General features: G+C 36.3%; 1 protein-coding gene across 1 annotated transcript in view; it reads right to left on the bottom strand.

The window, feature by feature from the left end:
- Window positions 1-9,961: 9,961 nt before the first annotated feature.
- LOC112499969 overlaps window positions 9,962-14,303 on the bottom strand; it is a 10,015-nt gene continuing 5,673 nt past the window's right edge. The window contains exons 4-6 of the mRNA XM_025103230.1: window positions 12,656-12,665; window positions 12,273-12,428; window positions 9,962-10,026 (exon numbers count right to left, since the gene is read on the bottom strand). Of these exons, the coding sequence (XP_024958998.1) occupies window positions 9,962-10,026; window positions 12,273-12,428; window positions 12,656-12,665 (231 nt within the window). The remainder of the gene's footprint in view (window positions 10,027-12,272; window positions 12,429-12,655; window positions 12,666-14,303) is intronic.

Below are 14,303 nucleotides of genomic sequence, written 5' to 3'. Positions count from 1 at the left end.
ATTTGGTTTCTTATGTAAAGAGTTTTTATAATTTTAGATATCAGTGAAACTTACAGTGAGGTATGTCAACGGTCCAGTATAGAAGCACATTGTACTCTCCCTTTTCCATTATACCTTGTTCTTATTTTTCCCGTAGATGTATTTACACCAATCTATTTCTGAAATCATGTCTTCATTTTCTATTCGCGAGAGGAAACCAAAATTGCAACACCCCATCCTGCTGCATTCAACCACTAGATTCACGAATAGTACCAGAAAACTGAGTTTGGAATTGAACCCTGCATCTCCTGAATTCTGTGTTAGTTTCATAATGTCTTTTGGATGCATCTTCTTCTTCTGAAACTGTTTTCACCATGTAGTTGTTATGTTCTTTGAATCATCGAATTCCTCCAGCTCTAGTAGATCAATTCCTCCCATTCGTAACCCTAACAAATTATGGATTGATTCAATTGTGATTGGTATTTCCCCATTCATAACCTTCAGTTCCATCTTCTTAACATCCAGGAAGTCCACTACGTAGAAACCAAGCTTTGATGGCACTCCATTAATCGTCATTTGTAATAATGATCCTAACCCCATTTGCATTACCACATTTTTTATCATTGTTTAATCCAACGATTGTTTGATTTAATGTTCGTGGCAATGTTCTTGTTCTCAACATCTCCATCCAGTCCTTCTTTCCTTCACTTGAATCAGTTTCATGCATTCTTTCCTTAGTTTTATCGCTTTCATCTTCCTTCCCTGCTTTTGTTTTCTCTGATGTTATACTTGTTTTCGGGGTTTGGCCTAGGGTAAACGTTATGAACCACAAACTAACATCGTTAGTGTTATAATGCATATGTTATGTGTAGTTATCTATGCTAATAATGAAAAAAATATCACCTCTACATGAAGTCATCCTTTTTCTTTCAGATGTTGCATAGTTTTAGTTTCTTTACCCTTATTTCTTATATGACGTTCTTTCTCATATTGCCGATTTCTGCTTCTGGAACACATCGAAGGACTACTTTCATGGTCCATCGCCACTGTAAAGACCAGATTTTTTTATTTAAATATGGTAAACGTCCATATATAAATAATCCATAAGGTCTGAATAGTTCAACGCAATGGAAGTTTAAAAAAACTAATAAAACTTAAAGGATCATTTATCTAATCATGATCATATCAAAGTCTTGGATTGTCTCCACGTCAAGCCTTTATTCTGCAATAGTCGGTTCTAAACTTTCTCATTTCCCTTGCTACTATTCCTGAGTGTGAGCGACCTGGTTGCATAATTGTTTTTGAAAGAAGTTGGGTGAGCCAAGGGCTCGGTGAATTAACGGTTTTAATGTATACACAACGTAAAAAAAAAAAGATTTCACAAAGTGTCATAATTTTTCATGCATATGGTTTAAACAACATACTTCACAAAACTAGTGGTGTTATGGGAGATGAATACCTCACACAACATTACTTGGCGAACTCACACAGCGTGTCCGCACTTACGGCTTAGACAAGCTCACAAAGCACGCTCGTCTTTACGGAATAATAACGTAGTACACCCCCCCATTGCCACACAAACATATTTTATCAAAGAAGGCACGTTTACACATACATGATAATCAAATAAATTAAGAAAATTCCAGGCAAGCTTCCATATAATTGTAAATAAAATGTGCAACCAGTTTTAGGAAAGTCACGTATAACTGATCATAGTAGTTATTGTCCCAAGCGCTCTTTTAAGTGGCTAGCGTCTCCCAACAGATCAAATACCATAATGTTGATTGTAACATACGACATTCCATAGAGATGATCGACTAGTTCTATTGACACTTTTTATTTATTTTTTATTATTTTTTTTTATAAACCATGTTTACCTATTAGTTTACAATTTGATTTATGTATATATATTTATGTATATATATATATATATAGGTTTATATATTTAGCATCCAACAACAGTTTTTTTTTTTATATATATGCATGACGGTGCATGCATGAAATGCATATATATATATATATATATATACACACACACACTGTAACAACTTCACCAAGCATGATTTTTACCCATGCATCACTTCTTATACCTTTATATATATATATATACATATATATACGTATATATGTATACATATATATATATATATGTGTGTGTGTGTGTGTGTCACTTCTCCAAATAATCCCAAGCAGTTTCTGACGAGCATTACCTATGCTCTAATTTCTTAAACTGTGGTGAATCAACACATAGAATTAATGAGACTCGATAAACCTTTCATCATAACGAGTTTTTAACCCCTCAATTCATCGTAGCAACGAAACGTCGTCTATCCATTATAGAAAAATATTGACTTACACACACTAAACATAAGTTCTATATCCTAGAATCGACACGAGGGTCACCGGTTATCAACTCGATCTCACCGTGATTACCGTTGTGAAGAACGGTGGGGGTTCTTCTGGTGACCATGGGCCACCATTGCTCCTTCGGGAACCCACCTGAATGATTGAATGACTAGAGTGATTATCTAGTAAACATAATTTAGACAATGGGTATGAAACACTTACCGATTGGCATGGAGTTAGCTACGATGTACAATACCGTCGACTTTCCTCCCTTATATGAGTTCCCTTCCTCCAAACTTCTTTTCTTCTTTCTTGTTTCTTCTTTTTTCTTGTAGACCTACCTCCTATATATACTTGATCACATTGACGGTTTTGATTTGAAGAATACACAAAGCCCTTCATTAACTATCCCGACCGTTTAAGGCCTTTAGATATGTCAACTATAAATGCATCTAAATTTCCCTTTACTTGATGTATACGGTCTCTAACATATAATATTTTTTTTAAAACTTAAATAGATAAGAGTTATTACAAACTTCCCCCCTTAATAGAATTTCGTTCTCGAAATTTGCTCTATACAAATAAATGAGGGTACTTCAACCTTATCTCTTTCTCGGGTTCCCAAGTTGCTTCTGGCCCTCCATGATGTCTCTATTGAACTTTCACGAGAGCAATCTATTTATTTCTTAGTTTCCTTACTTTTCTATCAATGATAACTTTTGGTTCTTCAATATAACTCAAAGTTCGGTCTAACTTTACATTCTTAAGAGTTAGCATACTACTTTCTTCAGCCAAGCACTTCTTTAGATTAGATACATGGAACGTGTTATGAATGCCTTGAAGTTCTTCAGGTAGTTCCAACTTATAGGCAACTTCACCTACCCTTTCAGTTATCTTGTAAGGACATATGTAACGAGGACTTAGTTTCCCTCACTTTCCAAAATGAACCACGCCTTTCCATGGTGAAATCTTAAGCATAACTTTGTCCCCAACTTGAAATTCTATCGGCTTTCGTCTTTTATCGGCGTAGCTTTTCTGTCTATCTTGAGCTACCTTTAACCTTTCCCTTATCTGTTTTATCTTATCGGTTGTGTATTTAACTATTTCGGGGCCAGCCAATTGTTTTTCACCCACCTCATTCCAACATAATGGCGTTTGACACTTTCTCCCATACAAAGCTTCATACGGTACGACTTGAATGCTAGCATGATAGCTATTGTTATAGGAAAATTCTATCAATGAAAGATGGATTTCCCATGACCCTGCAAAATCAATAACAGATTCCCGCAACATATCTTCTAGAGTTTGAATGGTCCTCTCACTTTGACCATCTGTTTGCGGGTGATAGGATGTACTTAGCTTTACTCGTAACTCCAACTCTCTTTTAAACCTTTGCCAAAACGTAGAGGTAAACCGACTGTCCCTATCAGAAACTATTGATAAGAAACACCATGACAAGTTACAATCTCGTCTATATACAACTTAGCTAGTCTTTCCATAGAGTATATTTCTTTAATTGGCAGAAAATGTGCAGACTTCGTGAGTCTATCAACAATTACCCATATAGCATCATAACCCTTTGGTGTTCTTGGGAGTTTTGTCACAAAGTCCATTGTGATGTGGTCCCACTTCCACATCGGAATTTCTAGGGGTTGTAGCTTACCAAATGGTCGTTGATGTTCAATTTTGACTTGCAGACATGTCAAACACCTTTCGACATAATGGGCTATGTCTTTCTTCATCTGTGGCCACCAGTAAGATTGGCAAAGATCTCGATACATTTATTGTTACCTGGATGGATAGAATAACGATATTTATGGGCCTTGTCTAACACTTGGTTACGAAAGTTTCCTAAACGAGGAATCCAAATTCTACCTTTATAGCACTTTAACCCCTTATTATTATCTTTAAGCAACGGACCAACCCCTACCATTCTCTCTCCCTTCAAGTTTCCCTCTACTAAAGCTTCTTCTTGAATTTTCTCGATTTCATCGGTCCAACTAGAAGTAACCTCCATTCGCATTGCTTTAATCCTCACCCGATCACTCCTTTCTTTACAACTTAATGCGTTGGCCACCACATTTGCCTTTCCGAGGTGATATAAAATTTTACAGTCATAATCCTTCAGCAACTCCATCCACATTTGTTGTCTCATGTTCAGGTCCTTCTGATCAAACAAGTATTTTAGACTCTTATGATCAGTATAAATTTGGCACTTCACCCCATATAAGTAGTGCCTCCAGATCTTCAACGCAAACACCACAGCTGCCAACTCTAAGTCATGAGTTGGGTATCGCTTCTCGTGTTCTTTCAGTTGATGTGAGGCATACGTAATAACTTTCCCTTGTTCCATTAGCACACAACCAAGTCCTAGCTTGGAAGCATCACTGTAAACTACGAACCCTTCAGTTCCATCTTATAAGTCCAATATCAGCGCGGTGCTCAACTTTTCCTTTAAGACTCTCAATGCCTCTTCTTGAGATGATTTCCGATCAAACTTCACACCTTTCTTTGTTAGTGCTGTCAACGACGTTGCTATCTATGAAAAGTCCTGAATAAACCTTCGGTAATAACCAACTAATCCCAAGAAGCTACGTATCTCATAAGGGTCCTTGGTGGCTCCCACTTCTTTATAGTGTCTACTTTGGCCGGATCTACTTTTATTTCTTCTTGGGTCACCACATGCCCTAGAAATTGAACTTCTCGGAGCCAGAACTCATACTTTGAGAACTTCGCGTATAATTTTTCCTATTTCAGTAACCTCAAAACTACGCGAAGATGTTTCTCATGCTCATTCTCAGTGCGGGAATAAATTAAAATATTATCTATGAAAACAATGACAAACTTATCTAGGTAGGGTTTGCATTCTCTGTTCATCAGATCCATGAAAGTTGCAGGTGCATTTGTCAACCCAAATGGCATTACCAGGAATTCATAATGCCCATACCTAGTCCTAAAAGCTGTCTTAGATACATCCTCCTCCCGGACCTTCAGCTGATGATAACCTAACCATAGGTCGATCCTTGAGAAATAACTGGCACCCTGAAGTTGATCGAAAAGATCATCAATCCTTGGAAGTGGGTACCTATTCTTTATATTTACGTTGTTACGCCTGCGGTAGTCGATGCACATCCACATTGTGCCATCCTTTTTCTTAACGAAAAATACCGGTGCTCCCCAGGGCGAGGTGCTAGGGCGTATAAAACCCTTTTCTAACAACTCCTGCAACTGAGTCATCAACTCCTTCAATTTTTGACAGTGCAAGACGATAGGGTGTTTGAGCTACAGGTACAGCTCCAGGTACAAGATAAATTTGAAACTCTACATGTCTCTCGGGTGGTAGACTTGTCAGGTCATCTGGAAAGACTTCAAGAAACTTCCTTATAACAACAATGTCTTCCATACTCTTTTTCTCTTTCCTAGCATCTATCACATATGCCAAATAACTTTGACATCCCTTTCTTACACACCGCCTTGCTTTAACTAGGGAAATCATGCTAGATTTCCTATTTCTTCTATCTCCATAAATTACTATGGTTCCACTATTGGGTAATTCAATCTGAATTATCTTTTTATTGCACATAATTTTTTCCTGGTTTTCAGCTAACCAGTCCATCCCAATTATTATATCAAATTCCCCAAGGATTATAGGGAGTAGTTTTAATGGAATCGAACAACCGTCTATCTGAATATTGCAGTCATCATACTCCTTTCTAATTATCACCCTATTATCATCGACAATTTCTACCTCTAAGGATGAACTTAAAGGCTTTGGTACTCTATGCAAGTAATCACATAAAGTAGTTGACACAAAAGAACGGTTTGTGCTAGAATCAAAGAGTACTTTAGCATGCACAGAGTTGACCAGAAATGTACCTGTCACCACGTTCGGTGTCTCCTCGGCCTCTGTTGCTGTCATGTGGAAGACTCTTCGTTTAGACTTAGTTACTTCAAGTCACTTTTCCTCCCTTTTTTTCATTTCGACTTCCACCTTCACCTGTAGCATGCTCATCCTTTTCCTGAGGGCAATTTGCTTGTACATGATTGGGTGACTTACAAATGAAACATAATCGCTCCCTTCGCTCAACCTTGCAATCCTAAGAAAAATGTCCTGGCCTCCCACATCGGTAACATATCCTCGGCTTAACCATGCATTATCCTTTATGCACACGATTCCATTTAGGACATGGTTTAGCAGCTTGCCCTTGCCATGTCTTCTTTTCTGAACCCAAAAACTTTGGCTTCCTGGTTTCATTGCTTGGACCATCCCTTTTTTTTTGCCCCTCTCAGCATCTTGACGATTCTTCTCTTTCTCTCGAATTTCTGCTGCATTTATTGCCTCCTGAAATGTGGTAGGACTCATAGTGAGAACAAATTCCCGAATAGATGCTTTTAGTCCCCATATGTACCTCTCTACCCGTCTTTCCTCAGTCAAAACATAGTGCTCAACAAACCTTGCTTTTTCTGTAAAACTTGTCGTATATTCCCGAACTGTCATGGTTCCTTGTTCCAACCTTAAAAATTCTTCTTCCAGTTGCTTTATCGCAGTTCGAGGACAAAATTTCTCATTAAATAATATCTTAAACTCACCCCATGTCATTCTTGCTACAACCTCTTCGCCCCTTAAGTTCGTAACTATTTCCCACCAGAAAAGAGCTTTTGATTTTAGCATGGATGTCGCATATGTCACCTTATCTTCTTCCGCACACTTACTGATTTTAAAAATCACTTATATCTCTTTTATCCACCTCATAGTTGCCACTGGGTTGGGGTCACCTTGAAAGGGTTGGGGCTTACAAGCTAGAAAGGTCTTATAATTACAACCTTTTTGTCCCGAACCCGTGTTGATAGGACTATTTGGTCTTGACCTCTCATACCGGTCTCCCCTGTTGTTTGATTCGCTAATATTTTCTCTTCTATTGCTTATCACCCTATCCTCTTGATTTCTCAACTCCTCCTCTCGCACCTAAGCTAGAACTGCAGGCAAGGCAGCTTGCAAGGCTTTTATCACCTCATGAGCGATGATGTCCATGGGGGTGACGATAGTTGCCTTGGTACGTCCTCGGCCCCTGCCTTGACCTCTTCCAGATGCAGAGCTTTCTTGTACAGAGGGCTCAGGTTCATTTTGTGTCCCTTGAGTCCTACCTCGCCCCCTTCCTCTTCCTCGACCTCGTCCCCGCATGCTAGCGGTCCTTGCGGCCGCAACCGATGCTGGTCAGGTCTCTTGTACAATAGGGGTAGCCCCTATAGGTGGTGAGTCTACTGCATCGGGTGTAACCGATATTGTCCTTCCTGACTGTCGCGACATTATTGTTGTATGCGTTAAACATTTACATTTATAAGCTTATTTATTCATAACCTACTCATCCAACATTCACTCAATAAGATTAAACACCAAATAATATATTTCTTTCAAAAGATAAGTCAATACATAAGTCTTGCTTATTACGCCAAACTGGCTAATACATAAACCAAAATAAACCCAGCTCAAGGCCGGTTAATATCCAAAAATATCCTAAAAAAACAAAAGTTCTTAACGCAAGACTATGTTTCTTTCTCACCCTCTCACTCAAGGCATGTCCGTGGGGTAGTTAATGATCTTCACAAATTCCTCATAAGTGTTATTTGGATGGTATTTCCAGATAAATCCTAAGCTCGGGCCATGATGGTATTGGTGTGCCCAGCTGGAAAAATACTCCTTGATCAAGCTTACATATTTCAAGGACACTCCATGGTAATAGTGAGCACAGTCTCCCAATCACACTTTCCAAGACTGGGCAGCAATCCTTCTTTCCCACTCTAACTCCACACACTTTCAAGCCATGTCGTGGTTGCTCCCCCAAAGTTCATCATTTTCTTTCAACACCTTGTTTAACTCTCCCCCTAAATTAACATGTTCCATTTGCAAGTTGTTCAACCACAATTCCACTTTGGTCTTTTCCACTTGAATCTTAGACAATTCTGTTCTCAGTTCAGCATTCTTACCACGTAAATTCGATATATTCTCTTCTAAGTCCTCACGAGTAGGCGTGCTAGGGGTGTACTCCTCATAAGGTTCCTCTATTGGATCATAGGAAGAATCATTTACAGGTGTGGGTTGAGATGACTCAACTCTTGAAACACTCGCGTGACCCCTAGAACTGCTCCTCAACCTCCTAGAGCGTCTGCTAATGTGGCTAGAGCTTGTACGGTCATGTTCCCCGACTCCACTCTTTGGTCCTAGTCCAGCTACCGCACTACTTTCGGCCCTACCTCCTCGACGACCAATGCTCCTAGTATGTTTGGTATAAACCATATTACTACAAAACCACAGTGAAGAATCTATCATCTTCCAACACACTTTCAAAACTTAAAAGCAAATTAAACCAACTATAACAATATTAATTCATATAACCTTTTCCCTGTTTCTATATTTTATACTCCATCTCAGTTTAAGCTAAGGCTAAAATTAATAACCTATTTCTCTTAAACTAAGGCTCTGATATCACTTGTAAAGACCTGATTTTTTAATTTAAATACAGTAAACGTCCATATATAAATAAGCCATAAGGTCTAAATAGTTCAATGCAACAGAAGTTTTAAAAAAAAAACAAATAAAACTTAAAGGATCATTTATCTAATCATATGATCATATCAAAGTCTCGGATTGTCTCCACGTCAAGCCTTTATTCTGCGATAGCCGTTTCTAAACTTTCTCCTTTCCCTTGCTACTATTCCCGAGTGTGAGACGACCTGGTTGCATAATTGTTTTTTCAAGAAGTTGGGTGAGCCAAGAGCCTAGTGAATTAACGATTTTAATGTATACACAACGTAAAAAAAATAGATTTCACAAAGCGTCATAATTTTTCATGCATATGGTTTAAACAACATACTTCATAAAACTAGTGGTGTTATGGGAGATCACTACCTCACACAACATTACATGGCGAACTCACACAGCATGTCCGCACTTACGGCTTAGACAAGCTCACAAAGCACGCTCGTTTTTACAGTATCATAACGTAGTACACCCTCCATTGCCACACAACATATTTTATTAAATATGGCACGTTTACGCATACATGATAATCAAATAAATCAAGAAAATTCCAGGCAAGCTTGCATATAATTGTAAATAAAATGTGCAACCATTTTTATGAAAGTTACGTATAACTCACCATAGTAGTTATTGTCCCAAGCGCTCTTTTAAGTGGCTAGCGTCTCCCTACAGATCAAAGACCATAATGTTGATTGTAACATACGACATTCCCTAGAGATGATCGACTAGTCCTCTTGACACTTTTTATTTATTTATTTATTTGTTTTATTTTTTTTATAAACCATGCTTACCTATTAGTTTACAATTTGATTTATATATATATATATATAGGTATATATATTTAGCATCCAACAACAGTTCTTTATATATATATATATATATATATATGAATGATGGTGCATGCATAAAATGCATATACATATATGTATATATATATATATACACACACACACACTGTAACAACTTCACCAAGCACGATTTTTGCCCATGCATCACTTCTTATACCTTTATATATATATATATATACATATACATATATATATATATATACATATACATATATATATATACATATATATATATATATATGTGTGTGTATCACTTCTCCAAATAATCCCAAGCAGTTTCCGACGAGCAGTACCTATGCTCTAATTTCTTAAACTCTGGTGAATCAACACATAGAATTAATGAGACTTGATAAACCTCTCATCGTAACGAGTTTTTAACCCTTCAATTCATCGTAGCAACGAAACATCGTCCATCCATTATATAAATATATTGACTTACACACACTAAACATAAGTTCTATCTCCTAGAACTGACATGAGGGTCACTGTTTATCAACCCAATCTCACCGTGATTACCGTTGTGAAGAACGGTGGGGGTGCTTTCGGTGTCCGTTTGTCACCATTGCCCCTTCGGGAACCCACCTGAACGATCGAACGACTAGAGTGGTTATCTAGTAAACATAATTTAGACAATGGGTATGAAACACTTAGGGGGCGTTTGGTTCGTAGAATGGAATTCGATGGAATTGGAATTCATCAAATGAATTTAACTGTGAGGGAATGGAACGGAATTTGATGGAATTTGACCATGTCTTTTGATTGCGTTCGGTTGGATGGAATTGGAATGGAATTCTTAACGGAATTGGAATTTTTGTTGTTTCTTTCATGGAATTCAACGACAAAATTAGAGGCAAAAAAACCGAAACCGATGGTGAAAACCGAAAACCGAAACTTTTGAGCTGCGTTCGGGGACATCTTATCAAGGACGGGGCGGGGATCGGAGATAAATTCGGGGATTTTAACGGGGACGTGGGTGGGGACGGTGATCATCGGCCCGACCCAGCCTGATATGTGTATATATATTAATTTTAATTTATATACATATATATACACACACACACACATATATATACATATATATATATATATATAATATCATTAAAAGAAAATAGTAACATTAAAATTTAAAAAACTTTTATCCACTTCACTTCAACAACCCAAATAAGGCTCACGAAAAAGTCTAGTTTATTTTTCTAATTGGGAAATCGTGATTTTAGTTGTATGATGTTTGAAGTTCTGTTTAGTTTTATATTGTAATCTAATACATTGTCTGTAATTGGTTCGATTATGTTTGAGACATTTAAACTTGTATCTTTAAAAAAAATTGTAATTTACTTTTAGTTGTGAAAATTAACATATTGTAATTTTTTTAGATCTGTTTAGGGTTTCGGTTTTGGGTTCAGTTACAACCAACTGTGAACAGAAAAAAGAGAATTTTTACCTTAACGGGTTCCTCAACGGGGATCGGGAAATTGTGAGGACCCGATAAGATCCCCGACGGGGATCGGGGCAATCACGGGGACGGTTTTAGTTATCGGTTTCTGGGACGGGGATACCAATAATCGGCCCGAACCTGGCCCGTTGCCATTCTTAGTTTTAAACAAGATCGAGCAAAGGAGATCGAGCATAGCAGAACAGAGCAAATCAAGATACAACGTCGATGAATGGATGAGGGCTAAGGAATTTGTTGGATTGGAATTTGAAATCCGTGGTATATGCGGTGGAATTGTGAAATCAATGAATTAAGGAATTTGTTGGAATTGGAAGAATTCCTTCACATCTATTATGTGAACCAAACATGGCATTTGGAATTTTGTCAAAGATTTGGACATTCCAATTCCACCAAATTCCATGAACCAAACACCCCCTTACCAATTAGCGTCGAATTAGCTACGATGCACAATACCGTCGATTTTCTCCCCTTATATGAGTTCCCTTCCTCCAAACTTCTCTTCTTTTTTTTTTTTTTTTTTTTGCTTGTAGACCTACCTCCTATATATACTTGATCACATTGACGATTTTGATTTGGAGAATACACAAAGCCCCTCATTAATTATCCCGACCGTTTAAGGCCTTTAGATATGCCAACTATAAATGCATCTAAATTTCCCTTTACTTGATGTATACGGTCACTAACATATAATATGTTTTTTAACTTAAATAGATAAGAGTTATTACAATCACTTTATTGAAATCACAATATGTTAGTTCCATATAACATGTACATCAGTTCTTAAATTTTGAGAAATTTAAGGTATTTGCATTTACTTACTTTTGGGATTCTTCTAGGACTGCTTCTGTTTTCCAACCCAACATCGCTTGAAATTAAATATTTCCATCATCTTGTAGTTCTACATATATAGATTTATGCTATTTTAATACAACGAAAGTTACCTTATTTGTTGTTGCTTGAACCTTGTCTTATTCGTTGTCTCTTTATATGCTTTGAATATGATGAATCTACAAGTACCAACAAAGGAAGCTCGGTTTTTAACTCTACTCATATCCATCTATTGGTAAAGGATGAAATGTTAGATTGATCATTTTTAGTTGAAAATTACCAATCAAAATTAGATGTTCAGATCTAGCAGCTTTCGTGTCCATAACCCTAATTGCATCTATTTCTATATTAGCTCTTTTCTCTCCTGATCTACTTGACATAGTATTATCGTCGTTGAACTGCTTATTATCATCCATTATATCTTCATGACCATCGTCTGCAGTTGACAAATAACATATAAATCAACTAAAATCATTTCAATAAAGTTCGTTAATCACATTATATTGTAGTAATCATATTGCATTCAACATGCGTCATACCATAATATGTACTATATTTCATATTCAATGGAGAAATAATGCAACTAGAAAGTGAAATACATATATCCAGAATGCATCCATATTCAGATCTAAATTCAAATGGATGAATCTTATAACAATGTACCAATTGCATCCTGATAAACAACATAAACAAATGAAACCATAATGCATTTATATTCATCCTAGAATGCATTCCAATTGATTACAGAATGCATCTTGATGAATTTTACATGAAATTAATGAATTGAAAAGAATGAAACTTTGATCATTGAACCAAATGCATCCATGTATAAGAAATTATAAACACAACCATAACGCATTTGAATTCATTCCAGATTTCATACATAGCTTCGTATTCAAATTCACTTCAAAATGAATCTTATAATAATGCATTTAAATTATAATAATGCATTTAGATTAAGAACTGATTACACAATGAAACAAGATTCATTCCATAACTTTACTAGAGTAATAAATCAACTAAAATTCTTTGAATAATGCATCAAGACTCAACCTTCAGTTTTACAATATCGTGAGCTTCATGATGTCAAACTAATGCCTCTAAGATCTCAAATTGATTCATATTTTCATGAGTTTCATAACAAGGGATATCATCATGTCAATAATGCAATTAGATTCATTACCATGTACACAATGAAACAAGATTCATTCCATAACTTCAGTGGCGTAATAAATGAACTAAAAATCTTTGAATAATGCATCAAGACTCATCCTTCAGATTCATAATATCAGGAATTTCATGATGTCAAACTAGTGCCTCTAAGATCTCAAATTGATTCATAATTTTATAAGTTTCATAACAAAGGATATCATCCTCTCAATAATGTAATTAGATTTATTACTATGTCAACAATGCAACAAGATTTATTCCATATCTTAATTGGAGTAGTAAACAGTAAGGTAACAATAAACTATGTCAAACACATTGTGTCCCTTGTTCACATTTTCTCTTTAAAATCTTAAAAAAGATGTCATTTTACTAACCTTAACATCTGTTGAAGCCCCTGTTTCTAGTTCACAAGTGATTTCGTTCATCAGTTTGATATGTCGTTGGTTTCACTACAAAATTATCATCATCTTCTTCGCCCAGAACAACTGGATTTGTTGCAGTATTATTAAACTTAGAGAAAGAATTATTGATCATGATTTGTTCGCTCCTTTTCCGGACCGATTCAAAGAAATACCACAAATTAGGTTTTATAAAATCCTAATTCCAAATGAAATCAACTATTCTTTTACCTTGATTTCCTACAATGATGATACCACGCTAATTTTTGTTTGCCATCTGTTGTTGTAATATAACTCAATTTCTTCATCAATCCTTACCCAAACTGTTCAATAATGGTTGATCTTGCAGAGTAATTATCGGAATTCGAATCTTGAGAATATCACGTCTAAAGAAACGCAGGCTAATGAATTTCACTGTTCAAAATTTGCCCTTATTTTCTAAAGTGAGTGTCAATCAAATTGCTTTTAATTTCATTTATGCTATGAGATGCTCACTGACCATAGATTGAAGTTTGGATAGATGAGATGGGGTTGTATTCGTTGTATGAATGCCAAGAGTTGCACAATAACTCCTATATATATATATATATATATATATATATATATATATATAGGGATGTTATTCTACACCCTTTGCCATTCCTACATCCTATACAACCCTCATCTCAACCATTCAATTTTTAATCAATTAATTGTTTCCTAATATAAAGTATTAATCATAATTAATAAACTCTATTCATATT

Source organism: Cynara cardunculus (assembly GCF_001531365.2).
Source record: "Cynara cardunculus var. scolymus isolate 2C chromosome LG 17, CcrdV1, whole genome shotgun sequence".
Classification (NCBI taxonomy): domain Eukaryota; kingdom Viridiplantae; phylum Streptophyta; class Magnoliopsida; order Asterales; family Asteraceae; genus Cynara; species Cynara cardunculus.
This window is presented reverse-complemented; position numbering and strand designations above follow the sequence as displayed.